Genomic DNA, 25,953 nt, shown 5'->3' on the forward strand with positions numbered 1-25,953 from the left:
AATTTCTTTGAAGTCTCAGAAAGAAGCACTAGGGCAAAAGGTACACAAAAGACTCACAGGTTCCCCTGGTTCATTTCCACCAAGAATCCTAAATCCAAATCCAGTCTCTTTTCTCCATAGGAAGATGTCTTGTTCTTGGTAATCTGGAACTGCAGAGATGGAAAAAGGAAAGGAGACTTTATTTCTCTGATAAAAGGAATTGTGCCCCTAAGGGGAACACAATCACAGGACCAATACTGATGGGAGGCGAGCAGATGGAAGTTTTCTACTATAGGCAAGAAGACAAAATCAGCTATATGGGTGAGATAATGGATGACAACAAATGAAAGGAAATGATGGGAACTGTCACTGAGCCCTTTCTTTTTTTCCAAAGGACTAATCACTGTTTGATAATTCCAAATCAAGCCAGAGCTAAACCAGAAGTCAGCTCTGACTACTCCTCCTCTCAATATTGTTGCAAGGGGCATTTAAGAAAATTAGAATCATTATGTGCTGCCTCACCAAGGTGGGACCATGCTCAAGAAGTCAGCTCATGCTAAGTCAGAGTAACCTCCGAAGCAGAAGTTGATTCTAAGGATCGAAAAGTCCTGTTAAATCACTTTTCACCCTTAAGTCATGAAGATCAGTAATGCTAATATTTGATCTGTTAGATAATTTTTGCCAAATAAAGTTAGTTTCTAACTTTCTATCCTAATTTTCCATCCAAATTTTCAAAGTTTACTATGATTTTAGTTCTATTACCAAAAGATAGCCTTCTTCATCCTTAAGAGCAAGGGTGACAACAAAAGACCCTATCTCATTGACAAAGTGACCGAGTGCTTTTATTTTTCAACATTGCATGTATTAATTTATTATCTAACAAGTGGATATTCTCAACTCAGTAACACTCCAGGACTTTAAAATGAAAATCTCATATTTTAAAAGAAAAGTAATTTCCATAAGAAAATGTTTAATGCACATGAAATTGTTCGTAATACTTTAGTACTTAACTACAGTAATAAAAAAGGGTTATTTCTATTTAATTCTTATTTAATCTTGTAATGTGTACATAGTGTGTTTTATGGTCTATAAAATGACATAGCTTTTATTTAAAGATAAAAAATAAAATTTAGTTGGCCCAAAGGAGATCTTCCAACTACTTTTCTGTACACCTTCTGGTTTATTTAATTAATTGGATTTAGGGTTGAAGGAATGTGTAGGTCTGCGAATTATATTCTTCTCCAATTTTGTACAATGGGATAGGAAAGAAGGAGGTGGTTGTTTAGACTTCAAGTTGGTAAGCGATGTCCCTTTTTAGTGACTCACTCACAAGTTTAAAAAGCTCAGTGACTGAATAAGCCAAGAGAGAAGAAAGGAAAGGAATAGGTAAGTACTAGTCAGAGATGTTTGAATGCGATATTTTTCTTGAGCTATCTTAATACCACAGCTTGAAATGGATTCTTTTTATCCAACATGCTCTTATTGTAATTGCTGAGGCTAAGCTGCAAAATGTCATGGAACATGGAGCAAAACTTATCATAGAACTCCCATAAACTCAATTTGAGGTGAATATCTTTTTGTGCATGCTAAGGTAACAATATTTTCTTTCTGTTCGAGTAGCTAGTTAAAGGGTATTTTTTGTAATGGTTTCTTTGAAACAACAAATTAAATCAAGTTATGTCTCCATCTTTGGTTCACTTGAGCATGAGGATTATTACCCAAATAGTCCACGAGTGCTTTCCAGCCATCACCAGTCTCCTGGCAGAGTCTGCCTTACGTCTTCCGAATGTGTGGCATTTTTGTCAAGAATGAAACAGCCTCTACAGAGACCTCCATCCTAGACCTATGTTATTTTTCTCAGCATCTTTTAACACAGAAACATTTGCCCATCCTACAGGGACACCAAATGTATAGCAAGTCCCTGCCTAAATTGCTCCTTTAGGTGTCAGCTATCATGGTATGGGAGGCTGTGGCTGAGAAACTTAGGTTTATCACACAGTTTAGTCCATAAGAAAAAAAAAAAAAAAAAAAAAAACCACATTTGTTTCTGTCTGAGATTCAACAGAAGAATGGCAAATTTATTTAAAGAGCTAGTCTACAGAGAAGGAAGATGCCCAATGACACCAAAGATGTTAGAGACACCAATGACTAGTCACAAACACGGGAACAAACACAACAGAACAACACACAGGCATGTCACGAAGGAAGCCTTTTGGATATAATGTCAGTATTTTAACAATTATACTCTTCCACCAACTAAATGCCATTTACCCAAATAAATAACTTTGGTGAGATAGCAGAACTCAAACATATTTTGATATTAGAGACTTCCTCTCTTCTGTTGCCTCTGACCCCTTTTCTTCACAGAGGCATTGAGGTTTCTCATCTGCATACACCAGAGGATTGTTCTCTTCATTTCAGGCAAATTGTACTAGAATTAAGTTCTTAGGAGGCAGCAGTGTGGAACCATCTTTCTGATATTCATATCACTTTTTTTTTTTTTTTTTGAGTGAGGCTATGTCAAATAAAAGTAAAAAAAATCCAGTATTCTTCATTTTCAAGCCCTTGTGTAGGGAACACTCTCAACAGTTAATCACCTTTACATAAGACCAAAGTCAATCCAGTAAAGCAGTCAAAGGACTTCCTTTGATAATTAGAAGGAATGGAAACACCAGGTTGGAAAAGAGACCTCTTGGTGACTCCATTGCTACAGATGCACAACACATTTCCAAACTCTGCAAAGACATGCACATTACTTTTTATTTCATCTTCTTTGGTCTACTCTTGGTCAACAAGAGTGCCAAAGCACATTCCCCCATGGCCTTTGTCTTTCTTTCCTCCGTTTTTGGAGCATTTCCCCAGCCCCCCCCCCCCCCAGAACAGTGGGAACATTGAACAGGATGAATAATAATGGAAAAATAAAAGTTTTCAGTGGATTCTTACTCTGACATTCTCCAAAGTTCGTGGAATTGATTTCTCTCTCTCTTTCACCCTTGCTCAATCCCGATGCAGGCGAAGGTGACATAGCTAGAATATTAATTTCACAATTTTGCAAAGTGTAATGTATGTGCTTTCTATTAGTTCATTTCAATTTAGTTTTGATTGATAAGGAATGTGCAGTTCAACTTTCACAGGAAAGGTCATGACTTTTTGAATTTTTCGTTTATTCATACTGATTTTTTTTTGTTGTTGTTTTTGGTCAAAAAGCTAGAATTCACAGTTGTACCAAACGGATTTCGTAAAACTACAATTACCATCTTAGACTCTTCATTTTTAATTAGACCCTTAAGTACACATTCTTGTATGACCTTATTTTAATCATGTCATGAACTTTAGAAGATTTCTCTAAACTCTTACTTCCTTTCAAAATTTTTAAATACTTTTGTCAACTGTTGCACTACTGCATTTATTAAAGTTCCACATGAAATTCATACTTTTACTATGACCTGTTCAGGTAAATTCTATATAGTTCAAACCAGAATAGTCTTATGTTTATAGAGACACAAATCATCAGATCTGTTCAAGATCTGAACAAACACACAAATAGGAATTGTCATCATAGCTCTTTTAATCTAGATGCACGCCCAAGCTCTTTAAACTCACTATGATAAAGATGCCGAAACACCATCTCCAAATTTGTAAGCACATGTGTCCAGAGCATGATACGTTTACAATATAGGATGATAAGACATCTTTGAGCTTTTTTCTCTCCAAACTATTGTGTGAACAGGCAAAGTTTCAACAATAAGCTTTATCACTTCTTCCACAGTAAACAATATTGGATGCTAGCTGGTTTTCCTGAACATTTGCTTCCTAATAAGACTACATCAATGTCCTTTTTAAAGACATGTGTGCATAATTAGTATGTTATCTAGAGAAAAGATAGAATGGGCAATATGGCTTTTACAGGACTTTTAAAGCTTGCCTTTGTTTTTAATTAAACATTTAAGCCCTTCAAAAGGATCCATTATTATACCTACAATTCAGATTGATTCACTGCCCCCTCTCATTTTGGACAGGTGGGCATATCAAGAACACAGGATTGTGCAGAACACATGGGCCATGTGAAGGAATTTGATCAGAGACTCTGTTAATCTTCACACTGCCTTTAATAGTAAAATAAAATATAATAAAAATATATTTTCAACAAAAAGGGGTACAGTTAAGGTGCTGTTACTGACTGCAATTTTCCTATTTTACCTGTACTACTTCACATATTTTAATATGTCTTGGGGGTGAGGGTAGTGCAAGATATCCAATCTAACGAGGGTACATACTGTATTTGTTTTTCCCCGAAACACATGCTATAAAACTACCTAAGGGAATGGCAAAAACTGATCTGTGGATAAAGCAAATGCTGACTCAAAGACAAGAATGATGTCAGTTCATATGAAAAGAAGAAAATCTGTGACAGCTTCAGAATAGTTACCTCTGGGGGAAAAGTCTCATCATTATCCTCATTTAGTAGTGAGGGAGAAATCCATGCAAACCTTAACATCTATTAGGCAGCTACTATCATTCAATTACAGGTACTCCCATCAGTATCAGATTACCCAACAAGTCAGGTAAGCACTGGCTTATTTGTGCTTACTTACTAATCTGTACTGAACAATTTCATATTTTTTCACCACATCAAAGATTCTTCTAGGTATGGCTGGCATCTGTCTCTCCCCAACCCCAGAGCACCTTCCTACAGAATCAAAGGCTCTTTTCAAATTTACAATCCCTGACAGGGACAGACTACTCAGTAAGCAGAAAGCCATATGAAATTGTTCACTACACATTAGTAAGCAAGCACAAGTCAGCCCATGCTTACCTTGCTTACTGGATAACCTGCTCCTGCCTCCAATCACTGAAAAGACACTTTCATTTGTGCTGCTGTTTCCTATCCCTTAGATGTTAAAGAAAGTGAAGAACAAAACTAGCACTCTTCTGAATATTTGGGCCTGGCTGTCACCTGATCAGTTTCAATGCTTAAAGCAGCTGGCTGTGACAAGTTCACATATTTTTCTTGTGAAAACTTTTCTTAAAAAATTGGATTAAACTGTAAATTCTTAAGAAAAACGGGCTTAAATCGGGATGAGTCTGGCATTTGAGCTGCAGCTTCCCATTGAACAGATGCACTGAAATTTTCTGTCAATCCATGGGGCCCCCACCAGTAGTTCAGAACACCATTTATTTTATCACAAAAAGATTCATACATGGAAAGCTCAGTCATAACTGTGTACTGTATTGAGAAAGGCAGAGGCACAGTCAATAAAGCAATATCTCAACATCAACTGAAGTTAAGCCATTGATTGGAGGAGCCATATGGTTAGAGAGAACTGTGGAGGGAATGTGAAAATATGCCTCTCAGAAAACATTTCTTCAATGACATCTCTACAATTAGTGAGGAGACACAGCGAGGATAGAACCCCAGGTTCATACTCAGCATCTACTCCTTAGGAGAAATGTTCCAAACGCAACTTCATTTCTTCTTGCCTGGCCTCAGGGAGACTATAGGGGTATCCTTCTAGTCTATAGGAACTAAATAAATCCATTTCACATATTATCTGTCTTTTGTCCACATTGTAAACCCTTAGTTCAAACAACCTATTTAACAATACACACTCTTACAGTAAAAGAACAATGGTATTTCTCCCTTGAAAAAGAAAAGGATGGAGGGATCTCTTACTTCTAATATGTGGTAAGTAGCAAGTCTCCAGATTTGCCTCATGGTCCCTAACAGTTATGTTTCACCTAGCAGTATGGTTGACTTTCCTTCTCAGACAGGGATTTGGCTTCACTCCCCTATTGTACTTGGGTCACAGAGAAGGTGAAAGTCTCTCAATGCATGCTTCAGCCAGCAAAAGAAATATATCAATTCCAAGTGGGTAGGCAAGAGGCTGAACTACCTCATACAACCTCTTACCATGACTTCATGGGGATTTTGTCTGAGAGGTAAATATAACTGTGACTGTGAAGGAAATCCACGGTGAGGGGTGGACCCAAATCCACTTCCATCAGATTGATTCCAACTCATAGCAACCCTATAGGACTAAGTAGAATCTGCCCAAAGGGTTTTCTAAACTTGTAAATCTTTATGGAAGGAGACTGCTTCATCATTCTCTCATGAAGCAGCTGGTAGGTTCAAGCAAAATGCTTTAACCACTGCACCACCAGAACTCCTTATGGTAAGGGGCATAGGCAAAATGATTCTTTTTTCTCTTCTAGTTTCTCTTAGACTCTTCACTATATGTGGCCTCCTCTCTACTTATACATTCTCTCCTATCCTATGCCAAAAACAGACAATGAGGGGACTGTACTTCATAGTCAACTCATCCTCACAAAACACACCCATGGGAAAATGTCAGCACCAGAACACAAATAAAAAGCCGATGTGCATCACTAAAACGGAAGCATCTTAACAACTTTCATTGATAAGACAAAAGGATGTTATTTCTATTCAATATTCTTTGGAAATTATTTCATAATAAAAGGTAAGACATTCAACACGAGAGAGATATTATGTTAGACAAGCCAAGAAGTTACAGATTACAGAGCGAGCACACCTCCACTATCTCATATTTGTTGAAAAGGTAAAGTCAAAGGAACACACTTAACAATTGTACAAATAATTAAAGGACAAAAACCACTTACTGCTTTTTCTTTCTTTCAGGGAACTGTTTAGAAAGGCTGATAATGGGGAAAAAATTTACCAGTATTGGTAAAAATCAAGAGCCCATTAAGAAAGCATTTAATTTCCTCTTATTACTGCTGCAATTCAAAGCAATCATATTTATGTTGTATTGTGTATCAGAGCTGTCTCTGAATACATGAGCTCAGAGCATGCCAGAGTCTCCACTCAGGGTAGAATTAACAACACTGCAGCTCTTCTCCATCATTTCTTTCAACTGAAGGGGAAAATAGATCCATTTTTATCCAGGCCATTTATTTGATGACCATCCATTTCTACCCCAACCCCACAACAATGAAGACATAATGGATTTTCCATGAATATCCATGAAATTCTACTGGTGGCTCTGAGACATTTCCACTGCCCAACCTAATATACCTGTATCTGGTTTACAACCTGAAATTCTTTCTATCTTTGTAAGCCTCAAGAGAAAATTTGAAGCCTAGGGAGGGATGTAGTGAGGACAAGAGCCAGGGGGCTACTCACGTCGGTTTTCATACATGCTCCTGGACTGGGCCCAGATTTTGAAAGGATCTGGTTTTTTCTGCCCAGAGCTGTCAGTCTGATCTGCAGCTGGGGCCTCTGCAGGTGAGTACTCGGGAAGCACCTGTGTGCTGTGGCTTGGGGATGCTGTGTGCAGACTTCGGTGGCTGGAAACACTGTGCTGAGAACTATTCTGGCTGTCTTTCCTTTCCAGTGGTTGCTGAAAGGAAGTAAGTGAAAGGGACAAGAAGAGAAAGTTATTATTGGTTCTCTGAGTGGGTGTTTTCAATCAGCTTGTCTTTGTTCAGCACTTCTGCACACACATACATAAATACATCAACAACATTTTGGCTTCCACCTTTCTTCAGCTAATGCTGAATGCAGATAAATTCCCAGGTGATTGGCAGACAGAGAGAGGGGCGGGCCAGATGGGAAGACATAATCACAAACCACACCGCTCTCTAGGCTGTGGCAGGAAACAAATCCAATTTTCATCATGGGTTCTCGGCTAAGACTCTAGTCTCATTTATTACAAGATGTATGACTTTTAACATCTTTTTTTTTTTTTTCCAAACAAAAATACGTGATACAAAGTACTATGAGTGGTTTAAACATAAATCTGTAACACCTAGAAGAAATACAATCAGTGCTAAAAATACTCCTTCTTTCTCCATGCCTTGCATCTTTAATAATATCACGCCCAACTCCTCCTTGTAGATAGATTTTCCATCAGTTCTTCCAGACTGTAAGGAACTCAAGAATAAGGATCACACTATTTACAAATCATGCCTTGAACTATATGTTCAGTGGCACTTATAAATATATAAATATTTTATGAATAATTCTTAGCTAATCAATTTTGTAGGCATGTAATTTCACTTCTTGAACTCCTGACACTACTCTTGGTCAAACACCAAGGTCACACTTTACATATAGGTTGAACTCAGAGGGTCAAACGTCTTAGATTTTCAACTTGTCAAAAGTTCAAGTAGTGGTCAAAGGAGAAGAGTTTCATTTAAATTTCAACACAGTGAGCAATTTCATGTTCATTAAAACCCATTCAACAAAGATCTTTCCCATTTTATGAAATGATCTTTACTTGAATAAGGAGTGAATGGAGGGAGGGCAAAACCTAGTGGGAGGAAAAAACACTGGGTGGAAAATAAGGTCATTTTAGTTCTTATTTTCTCCAATAAAATACTAATCCTAGGGGTTTACTAACATCCATTTTTAAATAAGTAAATAAAGCCCATGCTATCCAATCCTGGGATCCTGCGTCCACAAAACACACCATGTGATCTTACTGATCTGCTTTGAGAGCAGTGTAAAGGGGTAGAGGAACAGAAGGGGCATCTTATTCCTCTCTGAAGAATCCTTACAGCTTATGCTTTCAAAGTAGTTTATTAAATCACTGACCTAGATCAGTCCATTTCCCTAAAGTTTTTATAGCACCAAAATCTACCACTTGGCCACTCAATCAATAGTATCACAACAATTCTTCCTCATTCTCATCCCATGTATCCTCTATCTTTCATCTTCCTGGAAATTTCCAAGGTGTCTTGCATTTAATTTCTCAGGTCCCTCGACATTCTCCCCATATAGTCCTTGCTTTGAAACAAGTATCTGAAGAAAGCTCAAAGTGGACAAAAACTTCATTTGCCCTTGACTGTTACATATTACAAATATGAATACGGATTTTGGCAAGGATTCAAAGTTGAGGAAAATTTGGCATGTGCTTAATGAGGGCACCAAAAAAACCAAACCCATTGTCACTGAGTTGATTCCTACTCATAGCAACCCCTATTGAGTTTCCAAGGCTGTAAATCTTCACAGAAGTAGACTGTCTCATCTTCCTCCTGCAGAGCATATGATGGGTTTGAACCACGAACCTTGGGGTTAGCAGCCAAATGTCTTACCCACTACACCACCAGACCTCCTTTAATGAGGATAAGACACATATTTTAAAATCATACTTGGTGTGAACGTGGGGAAAACCTGAGGATCATATTATAAGATAGCACAGAAGTCTTGGTAAAACTGCATGATGGACTTAATTCACTCATGTTCAAAGGGTCAATATACTCTGGTGAAGATGTCAGCAAAACACATGGATTTTTTTTGAGGTGGTAGGGGATAAACTTCATCATAACCTCATATCATCAGAATTCTTAAAGAACTCTTTGAGGAGGTGCTCAGCTAGACCTGGATGGATTAGCATCCAAAGACTTGGAAGAGAATTTGTTCTGCCGACTTCCAACAGTGTTCTCTCTCTAAGGCCTAAATTCAGGGCCAAGTTTCAGCCTCTAGAAGCGCAATAACTGCCTTCTTGCTTCCCCTGGAGAAATGCTGAAGATCTTCAGGGTAAGAAAATGTTAATAATAGATACAAATCCCATTCTCTTGTCCATCTAGATTTGTTTTTCTCTTCCACGTGGTCTTGGAAAGGGGTCCCAGTTATGAACGAGCATGCACAGTATCAGCCTATTTTTGATGTATACATATGTTAGTATACTTTTTTTTTAAAAAAAAAGTTGGATTATAAGTTTTTCTTACTCTTATCTTTGTACTTCTGTGATTGCCTACATTTTATTTTTAGAATGCACACAGTATGTTTTTATAATCAAGGCAAAAGTTGAAGCTATTTTCATTTTGAAATTAACCTTGGTAAATAGTATTACTGAAGACTGTTAATTTCTATTTTCAGATTTTGTTAGTGTCTTATTTCTGTTCAACTTTCAAGGGGGAAAATGATATTTTAAATGTAAAAGCAAATAACCCAGTGAATAAAAAACTTGAGCTTACCCTGAAAGTTGCATGACTCCCTTCAAATGTGTGCCTATTCTCTCTTGGTTCCTCAAGTGAGTAGCAGATGCCAGGTTCAAGGACAGCTGGTCAAGGCTGAATTCACCTCCCATTTAAAGCAAGTCTCTATCCTTTGGAGCACTAGCTCACCAGTCCTTTATGTGGAGACCACTGTTTGCAAAGCCTCCCCCGGGAAAGGCAGAGTGAGCACATGGTGGGATTACCTGAATCAAGTGTTCAACCTCATCTTCATTTTTGGGGTTATACTGCAGTCCCTGTCCCATTTTCCCCAAAGTAGGAAGGCTATGACTATATGGCTCTTCTTGGGCTATTTTCCTTTGATACCTAATTGGAACCTTTCCCACTCAACCCCTTTTCCTGAACTGCAAACAAGTATCTTTCTGACAACCCTGCCCAACTGAGAGTCTAACAAAATAGCTAGACCTTTCTCTCATAAAAAAGACACATGTGCTTTACCACAAACACACACATACACATACATGCACACACATAGATTCTGCATACTGTGACATGGGTTTCTAAGACCCTTCAGATATCTTGTCTCAGAACCATCTCCTGACATGGAGGATCTGAATTCCTTAAGCTTACTGAAAGGAAGTCACACCACACCATAGTGTACAAATGAAACTTAGTGGAAACATTTGGATCACTTTTCAAATTATAACACTTTTTCACACCTCCCCAGTAAATGACTCATTTAGGTCCAATTTAACACAAAACGACAGACACAATCTGAAATGAGTTTGGCAAAACTGCCTCTCAGTCAAACCTCACCCCTACGGCCCTTTTACATGTCACCTAACTTTTTTCCCTGAAATGTGGAAAATAGAAGTAAAACAACACTTGGAGAGCATGCTCTAAACATTTCCTCACTACTAAACTATCACTAACTGGCATATTCTAACTGATGGATTAAATACACAACACCCTAGAAGCTTCTTTGATTTCCTGCTAATAAAATTGAACCTCATTTTATATCTCTTCTCAAGTTCAATTATGAAAATAAACTTAATTTGAAGATGCATTCTGTACTTGATATTGTGTTGGCACTCTGGGTTTTGGAAGCTATACTGTGTCTGGAAAAGTTTAAAACATATCTTTTGTTTTCTGTGAGCATGCTAATTAGCTATGATGTTGTCTTTTACCTGGTTAGAGCCCAGAATTGTCCAGGAGAAAGGCAGTGTTTATATAGCGTTCAAATTAAAGTCAATTTATTTGCCTCTTCACGAGTCTCGTTTACCTCCCAGAAGACTTGGGGCAAGAGAATAAATTCACTTCTGAACTAGTTATGGCACAGGATCAGATTTGCATCTAATGTGATTGTCTTTCACCTCATTTGTCTAGGTGAGAAACTCGCCCAAAGACAAGTATATGCAGAAAAGATACATTTTCACATCTATTAAAGTAACACAATGCAAACTAAGAACACAAACAGATGGCGAACCACCTACTAGACCCATGACAAAATGTCCAGACTAGGCCTTCCTGAGTGACTACCTGAAATAAATTTATTCACTTATCCAAAGAATAAATACTGATCACTTACTATGTGCCAAATTCTGGCAGCTATAACAGATAAGCATTTATACTTGATTATGTATCTAGGTGTATGTGTGCAATCATGTAGGCAGATTTAAATAATCATAATAGATTGATAATAGCATACAATAATGTTCTTTAGAGAAGTGATAAGGAAAGGTCTCTGGGAAAACATTCCATTATACCAAAAGAACATATGCTACGTCCCCAAGGCAAAAATGAGCTTGGAATGTCTGAATAAAAGAGAGAAGTCTAGCGTGATACAGCAAGGGAGTGGGGCAACCAGCAATGAACATGGATATCAGATAATGCAAGGACCCTGTAGACCACTGTGAGGAGTTTGGGCTTCATTCTAAATTCAAGGGTGGGGGTAGGGGTAGGGGAGATCCACTAATGGACTTAAAGTAGGGACATGTCATGATCTAATTTCCAGAAAATTTGTTCTGGCTTCTAGGTGGTGAATTAACTGAAGGGGACAGAAGTGAAAGCAGGAAGACCAGTCAGGAGAGTGTTGTTGCAGTCCAGGTGAGGGACCAGGCTGGTTTATGCTAGGGTAGAAGTATTGACAATGGAGAATAACAGTGAAATCAGAGGTCTTTTGGTGCCAGAATGAGTGAGGAGAGGAGAATGAGGACACTGCAGAAACAAGGACATCCACCTCCCAGGTTTCCAGTTTCAACACTGGATGGGAAGAGGTACCATATATTGAGATGGGCATTTTCAATGCAACTGTTGTCACTACACTGATATATTTTAAGCAAAATTTTTCTTTCTGAATCTCAAATCAGAGCCAACCAGAGAAAGGAAATAGGCTTGATTTTGAAAATTTCATAAAGGTCTATGGTCATACCTAGCCATGAACGTATGTCACAAGACCTTTCAAAATAAAAACGTACCAATCTCCTTAGAACTTACTGCTGTCAGGCCAGGAAAATCGGGAAAATGCAATGATTTTTATAAATGGAAATGGGGAGAAAAATCAGCTCATTAGGATTTCACAGAATGATTTTGAAATGGAGGTACTTACAAAATGAACTGAAAATATTTGCTCAGAAGAGCAAATGAATACGGACAGCACTTAGAAGCTTAAATCATGAAAAGAATTCATGTGGCTTAGAAATGACAAATCGATCCATTTTAAAGCAAAATTATTTACAATTCACTTATCTGCCAAAACTGAAGGCTACTGCAGCGATTTACATGGACAACAGGAAAAAGTCCAAGTGCTGATGAGACATTAGGCCAATGTCATTAAAGGTTGTGTGAAAAATCAAAGACTCAAATCTAAGCCAAAGCAGAAGATGGTCTTTCTTTTTGTCTCTTTTGTCCCTCATTTATGAGTCTAAGTCAGATGATTTCATCCAAAAAGGCAGGCAAAAGGGGTTAAAGGAGAAGAAAAGGAAAGGAGTGATTGAATATGAAAATGAATTTTAGTTCTCAATAAATGTTTTAAAGAAATAAAAAACAGTGACAAAGTCTACTGTCTAGTATCCCAAAAAGTCAAGAACATGAGAAGTTGTGGGAGGGGAGAGGCAAGGGGACTTGTTAGGCAGTAATCAATTGCCTTCAAGTCAGCTCCAACTCATGGCTATCCCATGTGTGCCAGAGTAGGACTGGGTTCCACAGGGTATTCTAGAAAGTAGATTGCCAGGCCTTTCTTCTGAGGTGTTTCTGGATGGACTTGAACCACCAACCATTCACTCAGCAGCCAAGCATATCAACTGCACCACCCAGAGATTTGCTTAAGTAACCCTAATCCTTCTCCCATCTACTTCTCTTACTGCTGCTCTTTGTAGCCTGTAGGAGCTTTGACCAATTCTATTATTACCTTGGTTGTCAGACAAGCAGCTAAGGGGATAAGAAGGAAGAGGGGTCCTCTAACAACCTGGAGAGTGCAAGAAGGCAAGGCACATAAAACAGGAGGATTCAGGCAGGGGGCACTCCCTAAGCACCTTATCTAGGTCTTTGTGTTTCTCTCCCATTTCTTTTAATGACTAGTTCAGGGCAGTTTTCTTAGCATCCCTTCCAGGAGAGAGGAACAGAGGACAGTGGAATGGAAACCTGTCATTATTTCTATCTTTCAGCTTGCTGCATTTGCTACAAAGAGGTTGTTGAAGAAAATGCCTTGCACAGTATTCAATGTTCCCTACGTGACAACTCCACATTTTTTAGAAACTGGGAAAAGTTTTGTCTCCCAAGTGAATATGGGGGAGCTCTGGTAGCGTAGTGCCTAAGGCATTTGACTGCTAACCAGAAGGCTTGTGGTTCAAACCCACCAGCCACTCCTTGGAAGAAAGGTTGGGCAATCTACTTCCATAGTGATACTTCCTCGGAAACCCAAGGAGGGGTCACTATGAATCGGATCCGACTTGATGGCAGTGTGGTTTTTTTGTGAAGTGAATATGGGGTGCTTTTTTTGATCTGACAATATTACCAAGGAAATGTGGTCTCCTACATTGCTCAGGCTGTTGGGAAACTCCAGAGACTTTCATAGCTCAGTCACAGCATCTAACTTGATCTTGGGTCTTTTTTATGGCTCTGCGGGACTACTAGGAGCTTTGGTGATGTAGTGCTTAAGGCATTTGACTTCTAACCAGAAGGCTGGCAGTTCAAACCCCCAGCCACTCCTCAGAAGGAAGGTTGGGCAATTTATTTCCGTAGTGATACTGCCTTGGAAACCCAAAGGAGGGGTCGTTAGGAGTCAGAACCAATTTGACGGCAGTGAGTTTGGCTTTTTTTGGTATGACTAGTTAATTTAGGTTATTGTCATTAAGAGCACAATGATCCTTGTACTTGGTTCTGTGTTATATTTGTTAACTCTTAAAAGTACATGCTCACCTGACCCAAGAGGTGAGGGGCTGCATAGATCTGCCTGCTCATTTGTTTGTCTCTTCCCATTTCCAGAAAGGCAGGAATTTTTTTTTGTTTCAGTTCCTGTTACTTGCTGGCACTGGGTCTGACAAAGAGAAGGCACTCAACAGTACTTGTGGATGGAATGAATGAATGCATAAACTATTGTGCTGAGCAATCAATAAATTGTTTCTAAGAAAGGCACTGTGACAATCTTATTTATGATAATATTTCCAGTGCTTCACATGGAATCTGACACATAGTAGGCTCTTAATATCAGTTTGAGAGACAAAGGATAGTGGAATGGATGAATGGATAGACAGATGAGTGAATGATGAATGCAAGGATGGATGAATGGACATATGAATGAATGGCTGGAGGGACAGATAGATGGATGATAGATGAATGGTCAGATGGATGAAGGAAAGGAGAAAGGGAAGGGACAGTTGGGAAATGAACAAATAGAAAAACAGGTAGATGCTGACTTAAAATCAAGGATTTGGTGTGACATTTGGTATTTTAAATTCTCATGCACAAGGTCCTTGTGTGTGATGTAGACTGAGATTCTCAGTTAAGTATGTTTCTGGTCAGGATGATTAAGTTGGACCATGGAATAATTTTCCCAGAGAGGTCTAAAACCTGACAGCAAATATGTCTTAGTGTTGTCCCTGCCATTTGGTAAATAAATCCCTAATGCTATGGAAGGTATTAAGTTAATAATTGTTATAAGATACTGCCATTGTCCTGAATGAGTATATAAACCACAAATTCAACATTTAAGCTAAATGTATTTTAAACTAAATTTATTTATTTAAATTGCTTATTAAGAATAAGGTGTAGAGACTATTCAGGAAGGGAAACCAGTTAAAAAAGACAAGTCCTTCTGTGCTAATAAAAACACAACTAATAAATTATTGAAACATTACCCAATAATAAATTAATTAATAGGTATGAGGGCAAAAGGAAGCTGTCAGTCACACAAGCAAGCCAACATTGTGAGGAACATCTAAGAAAGAAAAAAGCATGGTTCCTAGGTTAAGAGATAGTATGCTCAGAGCTTTTGGTAAATCTAAGCATCTCACAACCCAGGCACAATCCGTGTGCATGTAATTACGCAGACTGCATAACTGATCCCCACTGTCATTAAGGGAACGGCATTCTGGAGCCATGGCATCCAGCCTCCCCATGGATTCTCTCCCACCTCACCAGAAAAATCCCATCATCATCTGTCTCTCTGGCAGGACATCATCAAAATTCAAACTGAGAGAAGGAAACAGCTTTCAACCCACCTGTACAGAGCTCCCACTGATCACAGATGCGAGGAATGCTCTACTGGCAAGGACCGACTTTGGCTGATATCCCCCACGTTTTGTACAGCAGCTGCCAGGGTGTGCCAGCAATGCTGTGAAAACCATCATCCCTGTCCTGGCACAGAAATTGGACAAGGACAAGCCCCAAGCTGGGGGGGCCTGTTCCTGCCTAACCCAGCAGCACACCACTCTCTTAGCTTGTGGTAATTAAGAGCCAGCAGATTGTGGGTAAAGCAGTTAAGAGAGCTTTTTTTTCCTAGGAATGCAGCCTGAGTAATTGGCTTGCTGCTTGCTAATGACATGACTTCTACAAAAATAAACTGTCATAGGCAATTCTTTTAACTGACTTGGTGAATGCAGGCTTATACCCATTTGATCCCCTTTGAGTTCAGCAGTAATTCCAAACACTTTTGGGGCCAAAGAGAAACAAATGAATCTACAGAGATTCCTATGCACAATAAGTTTAAATGGGATGCAAAACAAAAAGAGAACCATGCTACCTGATGTCATGCTACCTGTTTCTCCCCCAACCTGGTCCTTGTAAAGACTCTGTTCCCCGTGGGGTGTGTAAAATGAGTCCATGCATTAACACGGTATGTTTTGGGGAGGAGGAAAAGAAAAGAGGGCTCATGCTAATTTAAGCTCATAAGACATAGCTTCTGGATTTGCCTCTATGTTTTCTGAAGGCTGAATGGGTTACTATGTCCCAGGGACAGATGCACATACACGCACGTGCGTATGCACACACATGCGCGCGCACACACACACACAGGAGTTCACATCTCTGTGGTTCCAGTGTGGGCACCAACCAGCACTTTTCTCCCTGGACACTAATATACACTGACAACAGAATCATCCCCAAAGTCACATGTTCCAATCACCACGGCACTGTGCCATTGAAATCACATCAATTATTGCCAGTTTTTCTCTTTGGAGAACTTAGGAGCAGGGCTTCAAAATGCAGGAAGCTCCCTCTCTCATCTCCTTGATAAAACTTCCAAATCTTGCTGCTAGGCTTGGAGACAGGTGGAAGGAAATCAGCTGCAGTGCCATGAGCTGCAAAGTTTCAAGGGTTCTCCTTTCCCAAGTGGCAGAAAGCTATACATTCTTCCCTCCCCCAAATCTTCTTAGCTACAGGAAACCCCACCACACCCCCTTATCCTAGTGTTAACAAATTGGGAAGCCTCTTGCACCCAGATCAATTTCACAGGCATCCAAGTCCCAGATTTTGAGTTTTTCCATAGCATTTCAATGTGTTTGGGGAGCAGAAGCCCATACCACCAAGAAAACACTACAGCCTCTAAGCTATTAGCTAACATGTCAACTAGGTAATGCATCTTCAGGGAAACCAGATTAGAAAGGACAGCAAAACATTGATTTTTTTTTTTTTTTTTTGAAAGAATCCTATACCTGCAGCATAATGCTGCTAAAGCTAGCAAAACAACAAAGGGCATTTCCACAGCTAGGAAATGTCTTATTCTCAGTGCTGGGGCAGTGAATATTGCTCCATCTGAGCATGGCCATATATACAAGGCAGAGAAATTCTGCCCTAAACCCACAGGCTTGTTCTTTTGTAAGTAATACATCCACCAGTGCATAAAAAAGCTTAGGGAGAAAATTTACCCCTGTGAATGGCTAGAAACACCAGTTGAGAGCAGTGCTACCCAGGAAGAAGGTGGAGCTTTTTTTTTTTTTTTTTTCCCTCCTCCCAAAAGAAACAATGGCATTTCTATTAAGTTAAAACAGCTAAGAAACTCATCCATTAGTAGGAGAGTCACCATGCGTTTATACAGAGAAGACTGCAAACATGCATTTTATCCCAGCTCCTGCAGCCTGCTCACAAATCACCATACAGTTAAAGACAAGCCCAAGTACCTTCCATACCAAACAGATTCCCGGGAACTTAACACAATGAGCCTCGGCTCCTGTCTTCCCCATCCACTCTAAAACACATTTAGTGAAGTCAAGCCAGATAGCATCCTCTCCCACCAACTCCCTCCCCACCCAAAAAAAAAAAAAAAAGCACCAAGTAACTGACAAGTCCTTACCGACTTTGGGCTCTTCTTTGGAACTGGCAGCCCTGGAAAAATGCAACAAGGAGGGGAGAGGGAAAAGACATCATTAGCATATAAATGTTACCTTTTCCTTAAAGAACAATTCCCAGGTGTTTCATGGCAACCTAGCCATCTGCAGAGTTATGTCAGATTTCTCCCCAGCATCGGAGTTACCAGGCTGTTCATATCGAATCAAAGCAGTGGGAGGAGGAGAGCGAGAGGCAGGAGATCTATCTGCATTAGCTATGCTGACTTGTACTGCAGCAGCCTGGAGGCTGGGAAAAGAAATTCACAGACCTCAGCGGCCTGGGAAATTGAACACTTGGACAGAATCTCAAATGCTCTTCTAGATTAAGAGAGACTTAACTTACAATTAAGTCCAGGATATTTCCTTTCCACACGATCCACTTGTCAATGGCAGCGGACCAATCAGAACAGTGGAAGAGGTATATATTTAGTTTCAAAGGAGTACATGGTTAAAACGATTTTTATTTTTGTTCCTTTTTCTTGCCCTCTTTTTTCTCTTTTTAGTCTGCCTTTCAGGAGAGGAAACGCCTTCTTTATTTGGATGAGCTGAACACCAAAACAAAGACAGATGCTCTTTTGCCAGCACAGAAGGATAAAATATGAACACAAATCCAAAGTGGTCTTAGATCTCTCTGGTTCACAGTACACCTCTTGGTAGCTGTCAGTCATCCAAGCAATCGCCTATTCAGCTTGTTGGGAAGGACGTGAGCTTGGTCAAGCCCCTCAGGAGAAAGCATATAGTATGCGAGTGAAGGAGAGAAATTTCACAGAGCTGATCAGAAAAGATAATCATAGAAAGAGGAAGGCATCGGTAACAAGGGTGGTCATTGAACCTAGCTGACTACTCCAAAAGCCTGTACTCTTGGGAGGACTTGATCTGGAAGGGACTCCGATCTCACTCCCAGGAGAGTCAGTAGCAATTAGGGGAAGACTTCTGGGAAATCTACACCAGGGCAGTGCAGGGAAGGAGGCTGGAAAGGGAAGTAAAACCCCTATTTGTGTTTCTAAAATAATAGTTTCTGTAAGAGGCTTCCCTCCCCCTTTTTATGTCTGTATGTTGAGAAGGCATTAGAAAGCAAAAATGCAGATTCCATCATATAAAGCGCAAAAGATAACTTGGGATCTGATTATTTTTGCATTGGAAATGTCAACCTCTTTTAGAAAATGATGCTTATGTACCATGATGATAAGAATTCTTTTGGAAGCAACTTGTGACACCATGAGCCATGCTAAGTTTAGCACAAGTAATCAAAAAAACAGAAGTAGGTGAGGAAAGGGGGAGCCACCCAGATGACCACTGCTAACACACCCACTGCAAGTGAGGCATGATGAGAATTACTCATCCTAAAAGGCATTTAGGGGCACTCATCTGGCTTGGCTCATCACGTTGCCAAAAAGAGGTCACCAAGAACTGGCAGACTAGCACTCAGGCTTCAGTGTGAATAAGGAACACTTGGCTGCTTGTTAAAAATGCAGAGTTCCAGGCCTCACCCTCAGTGGCCCAAGAATCTACAGCATTGATAAATATTCCCAGAGATTCCAACACAGGGGGTCTAAAGGACATATTTAAGGAAACCATAATATAGTGCACAGCATTATTTCTCTTTCAAGTCTGGCAAACTCCAATAGGCAAGGTTCAACAAGTCACTTTAAAGCCCTCTATGCTTCAGTTTCTTCATATATGATATAAGACTCATTTCATGAGATTGTTAGGATAATTAAAAGAGACAAAATGTTTAAAAGCCTCATATCTGTTACAAAGTAGACCACTCTAATGTTCATCCCTTTCACCTTCCTTTGCTAATTCAGATCATTTAGAAAGAAAACAGTTATCTTGCTCCAATTGGAGAAAATCAATTGCTGTTGTTGTTGTGTTGTTATGTGCCTTGGATTTGGACCCGACTCACAGCGACCCCTCTTTGGGTTTCCGAGGCGGTATCGCTATGGAAGTAGATTGCCCAACCTTTCTTCCGAGGCATGGCTGGTAGGTTTGAACTGCCAGCCTTCTGGTTAGCGGTCAAGTGCCTTAGGCACTATGCTACCAGAGCTCCTAGAGAAAATCAAGTGCTAAGTGTATAAAAATATACAAATAACTTTAGGAGGTATTTTAATGGTGCATAAGAATAACTGATCAAACTTGGATATGTCATTATTCTTAACAATAATTATTAAATGTTATTTGTTTGTTGATATAATTTCATTAAGGAATTTCATCAAGTTTATATTAGTGTGGGTCACTGTACAACACTTGAGAATTATATATCTTTAAATTCAGATTTTTTCCCTAATTAATAGTTAATTAGTTAAAAGGAGTTTGCAAGTCTCATGGCATTTAGTTTTAATGGACATGACTCTGCCCAATAACCTGATGACCTACAAAACTTTCAAGTCCAACTAGGTAGGGGTCAAGGAAAATGGTTTCAATCCACAATCTGCTACTATTAACTTACATTACCAGTCTTAATTCTCTGTCTCTTTAGGATTTTCACACATAAAATAAAGGGCACTTTCATTCTCTCTCACAAACACTGACACACCCATTTAACAGTGCATGGACAAAGATGTCCATTGTAGCATTGCTGGTATAGAGAAAATCGGAAACCACTGGAAGTTCTGCAAAAAACTGTGGGACAGCCAACCTACAGAGCAGTCTGCAGAGGTTAAAGGGAATGAGCTATCCCTATGGAGAAAAACATAGATAATCTCCGAAACATACTACTAAGTGAAAACATTATGTTGCAGCACAGCAGGTATAGTAGTGTACAGGTGTTAAACACACTCAAACACACACACATATACACACACACAAACTTTTTCTTTCTATACATATGTAAACAAAAGAGAAATGAGGGGAGGGGATGGGGCAGGGATTAGGGACTAGTTTAAGGAGACTTTAGCCTTATCTAGAATTCCTTTTAAAGAAGAGCATATTAATATCTCACTAAGGTAATAAAATATTAATTTAAAAATAAGCATTAAGTAACTAACAGCCCTTCCACTGTTAACTGTACAAAATTAACTGGTCTGAAGAACAAGAGGGTAATCAATTATACCATCTATGTTGTTTCCTCTGAGGAAGCAATCCATGAAATATTTCAAAATATCCCAGTTGAATCAACACAAGTTGTGATTTACAACAAAGAAGAAGAAAAACAATACACACACACACACACACACATATTAAGTTAAAGAGGAATTTGTTCCTCTTTGTTATTTAGTTGCCTGAGCTCTTAGTTTTAAAAGGCCACACCTTCAACAGAACCACAAATTAAAATTTAAATAGTCAAAATCAAGAGACTCCACTTGAGTGCTTTTTTGAAAAAGAAATCAAAGATTTGCTTTAGGTGCAGATGGTCATTAAATCTTAAAATCTAATAAATATGAATGCTAGAACAAACCTCCATTTTACAATTTATAATTTATTTTAGCCAAAACTATTCAGAGGGATTAAAAACAACTGGGAAACCTAAGAGAAAGCAGTCAAAAGGTCCCGGCTTGGCAGAATTCTCCAAGTCCTAGGAATCACAGGCTTCAGCTCTTGTCCAGCTAGACTCAACTGCATGCCATTCAGTGCTGGATGTACTATAGCAATCAGCACGAGCCCACACTTCATGCTATGTTGGTGGTTTTCCACAGCACAAATACTCACAGTGTCCCCTGTGCAGCATGAAGCTCGAGTTATGTAAACAGTGCCACTTATTACATACAAGGCATGTGGGCAGCATCAGCACCTATCTTAATGGGCTCATCTGGCCCATTCAGAATAAGGAAGGGGAGAGTTCACAAGAAGCAAAAGAAAAAGTTCAAAGATGGCACCATTTGCTCTCAGAACCTAGAAGGCAGCAAATGCCACTTCAAAGGGACCCTAGGAAACTTTTAGGAGGAAGTGCATCTTCAAAGTGTGAGTCTAAGTGTGATCAACAGGGGTGTGAAAAGCTTGAGACCTGAATCTCTGAAGTACCCCATGAAAAAGGTGTCCTTTGGAGAAAACAAATGGCAAATTCTCTTCTAGTGGTTGAAACCTGACCAATTAACTTGAGGAGGAAAAATCTTTTTCCCTTCAAATATCAAGGCCATAAACAATCCCACAAACATGTTCTCATATAATTAAATGGCAAAGTTTTATAACACTTGTACACAAATAATTTATGTGAAAATGTAACAGAACACATATGCATGTGGAAACAAAGACTAGAAGGTCATATACCAAAAGAGTGTTTTCTTTGCCTAGTGAGATGATGGATAACTCTGTTACCTATTGTAGTATCTTCTACAACAAGAAAAGCTTTATTTATTTATAAATATACATATACACAGAGACCATAATAAACAAACTCTAAACTGCCTTTCTAAGGAAGATGAATGTAGCAAGTTCTAGAACCTTTTATTGCATTTTTAAATCTCCAGAGCCCTCACCAACTTCTACAATCTCTAAGAATTGCTTTTATTCCCCAAATTGAATATACACACATATGGTCTCTCTAAGCACCCTATTGAGATTAAGACTTGTGCTTGTCCTCCTAACTAAATGGAAATAAGGAAGAAGTACGATAGCTCAGCTGAGCTATCAGGAAAACCCTCAAAGAAACCAATTACTGCATTTCAGGACTAAGATGAACAAAACATGAGTTGCTGGGAAATGGATTAGACTTCTCTGGATCAAAGATATCCCAGGCTTACAGGAAGTGAGAATGCCAAACAAACCCACTAACTAAAAGAATCAAGAAAAACAGACAGAGCTTTGAAAGGATGCATCCTAAAGTCATTGTAGATCTACAGATAAATGATGCAAAATCATTGGTTTTAATTTATTATGAAAATGGAAATATTTTGGATTCTTTCTCAGCATCCTACCAAATGCTATGTTCTCAATCCACAAGACATTGAAACTAAGGGCTTCTTTAGAGCTTTGCAAAGCAAAATGGGTGTTAAAACCTTTACCAGAGCTGGATCACATACCACAATGTGAGAGAAGCAGAGTACTGTGCTAGAGAGATAGGGCTAGTTAGTTACTTAGGAGCTCTGGTAGCCTCATGCCTAAGGCACTTGACTGCTAACTAGAAGGCTGGTGGTTCAAATCCACCAGCCACTCTTTGGAAGGAAGGTTGGGCAATCTATTTCCATAGTGATACCACTCCGGAAACCCAAGGAGGGATTGCTATGAGTCATAGCAATCTCCATAGCACATAACAACAGCAACAAAGTTTGTTACTTAGCAGAGACCACTGAAAAGAGATTAACTCAGGAGCCAGCATTAAATACTAAAGAAGATACCAGTACTCTTTTTTGAACATATTTTGATCTCAGACCCCATTCATTAGCTTCCTCTGTTTTCTAAAATCTATCAATGAATGGCCCTAAATGAAGGAACTTCTGGAGTCTGAAATTGACCAAACATGCAATCAAGATGTACTGATAACTACTGTGATTGGAATCCAAAAGTTGGAAAAAAAGAAGCACCAGTAGTTGGAAAATATGGCCTTTTTGACAAAAATGACACTGGAGATCTCATGACAGAATTTTGCAAGACTAACGACTGACATTAAATATACCTTTTTTCAACAGTACAAATGGTGCTTTACATACGGACCTCAGCAGATGGAATACACAGGAATCAGACTGACTACATCTGTGGAAAGAGGCTATGGAAAAGCTCAGTATCATCAGTCAGAGCAAAGCGAGGAACTGACTATAGAGAAAATGATCAGTTGCTCATATGCAAGATCAAGTTGAAGCTGAAGACAATTAAAAGAAGTCCATGAGAGCCAAAATACAACCTTGAATATATTCCCTTTGAATTTAGAAACAATCTGAAGAAGACATTTGAAGAATTTAACACCAATGACTGAAGATCAGAGCACTTGTGGATGACATCAAGGACATCATACATGAAGAAAGCAAAAGGTCATTAAAAAGAAAGGAGGAAAAGACCAAAATGGATGTCAGAAGAGACTCTGAAACTTGCTGTTGAATGGAGAGTGGCTAAAGTGAATCAAAGACATGATGAGAGAGGAGAGCTGGAAAGAAAATTTCAAAGGGTGGCTTGAGCAGACAAAGGACAGTATTATAATGAAATGTACAAAGACCTGGAGTTAGAAAACCAAAAGGGAAGAACATGCTCAGCATTTCTCAAGCTGAAAGAAGCAAAGAAAATATTCAAGCCATGAGTTACAATATTGAAGGATTCTCAAGGGAAAATATTAAACGATGCAGGAAACATCAAAAGATGATGGAAGGAATACACAAAGTCACTGTACCAAAAAGAATTAGTCAATGTTTAGCCATTTCAGGAGGTAGTGTATGATCAAGAACCAGTGGTACTGAAGGGAGAAGTCTAAGCTGCACTGAAGGAATTGGTGAAAAACAAGGCTCTAGGAAATGACAGAATAATCACTGAGATGTTTTAATAAAAAGATGCAGTGTTGAAGCACTCACTCATCTATGCCAAGAAATTTGGAAGATAGCTACCTGGTCAAATGACTGGAAGAGATCCATATTTGTGCTCATTACAAAGAAAGGCAATCCAACAGAATGTGGAAATTATTCAACAATATCATTAAAATCACACACAAGTTAAATCTTGCTGAAGATAATTTTAAAAATGGTTGTAGCAGCATATTGACAGGGACTTGCCAGAAATTCAAGCTGCATTCAGAAGAAGGTGCAGAATGAGAGATATCACTGCTGATGTCAGATGAATCTTGATTGAAAGTAAATAATACTAATAAGATGTTTACCTGCACTTTATTGACTATGCAAAAACATTCAACTGTGTGAATCATAACACATTATGGGTAACATTGTGAAGAATGGAAATTCCAGAACAATGAGTTGTGCTAATGAGGAACCGTACAAAGACCAAGAGGCAGTCATTCAAACAGAACAAGGGGATATTGAATGGTTTAAAATCAGAAAATGTGTGCATCAGGGTTGTATCCTTTCACCATACCTATTCAATCTGTATGCTGAGCAAATAATCCCCAAAGCTGGACTGTATGAAGAGTAACATCACATCCCCACTGGAAGAAGACTCATTAACAACCTGTGATATGCAGAATGGCACAATCTTTCTTGTTGAAAGTGAAGGTGACTTGAAGTATTTACTGATGAAGATCAAAGACTACACTGTGGATTACACCTCAACATAAAGAAAACAAAACTTACAACTGGGCCAATAAGCAACATTACGATAAATGGAGAAAAGACTGAGGTTGTCAAGGATTTCATTTTACTTAGATCAACAATCAACACTCATGGAAGCAGCAGTCAAGACATCAGACAACTGGGCAAATCTGTTGCCCTCTTTGGGGTGTTGAAGAGAAAAGATGTCACTTCAAAGACTAAGGTGCACTTGACCCAAGCCACTGTATTTTCAATAGCCCTGTATGCACATAAAAGCTGGACAATGATGCACGGGACATCAAGCTCAATTGGCATAACATACTACACAAAATATTGTTCCATATCCTACTTTGGTGTGTAGCAAATGGGATCTTAAAAGCTTGCAAGCAGCCAGCTAGATGCAACAATGGGTCTCTAATACAGAGCAAAGAAGAACGAAGAAAACCAAAGACACATGGAAACAATTAGTCCAAGAGACTGGTACACCATGCTATCCTCAGCCTATACAACTATGAGACCAGAAGAACTAGATGGTGCCCAGCTACCACTGTCAACCACACAGAGGGGGATCTCTGTAGGAGATACTGGATAGAATGGGATAGAGTGGGAGAATAATGAGGAACAAAATTCAAAATCATTAAAAATTAATTTTTTTTTTTAAAAAAAAGGACCAGGTTTGTGGGTCTGACAGACCCTGATGGAACCCCTGAGACAATGGCTCCTAGTTGCCCTTTAGGTCTGGAATTGAACCCACTGCTGTGGCTTCCATCCAAACAAAAGACAGGCATTTGACCTGAACATTTACAATAGGTTGAAACACTCCTTGGAGAGATCAAGCATGGGAGAATAGAAGGGCGGTGTATGCAAAGGGAGACAGCTTGGGGGCCAGGAATGCATAGGAGGGAAAGACAGAGGGAAGAGGTAACTATGGGGAGGAAGTGGGAGGGAAGCTGTTGCATCGTGGTAAACTGTAGTCAATGTCATGAGATAAAGTGTATGTGAGCTATTGTATGGAAAGTGAATTTGCTCTGTAAACTTTCACCTAAATCACAATGAAAATTAAAAAAAAAAAAAAAAAACTGGACAATGAA

The 25,953-nt window shown here is 39.1% G+C and overlaps 1 protein-coding gene across 1 annotated transcript in view; it reads right to left on the reverse strand.

Annotated features, from left to right (window-relative positions):
- The window catches only part of MAGI1 (membrane associated guanylate kinase, WW and PDZ domain containing 1), a 915,229-nt gene that overhangs the window by 24,728 nt on the left and 864,548 nt on the right, over positions 1-25,953 (reverse strand). The window contains exons 13-16 of the mRNA XM_042781953.1: positions 17,708-17,739; positions 7,142-7,358; positions 2,923-3,006; positions 58-149 (exon numbers count right to left, since the gene is read on the reverse strand). Coding sequence (XP_042637887.1) covers positions 58-149; positions 2,923-3,006; positions 7,142-7,358; positions 17,708-17,739 — 425 coding nt within the window. The remainder of the gene's footprint in view (positions 1-57; positions 150-2,922; positions 3,007-7,141; positions 7,359-17,707; positions 17,740-25,953) is intronic.

Source organism: Orycteropus afer, unplaced genomic scaffold, assembly GCF_000298275.1.
Source record: "Orycteropus afer afer isolate SDZICR_OR568_19922 unplaced genomic scaffold, OryAfe1.0 scaffold00201, whole genome shotgun sequence".
Lineage (NCBI taxonomy): Eukaryota > Metazoa > Chordata > Mammalia > Tubulidentata > Orycteropodidae > Orycteropus > Orycteropus afer.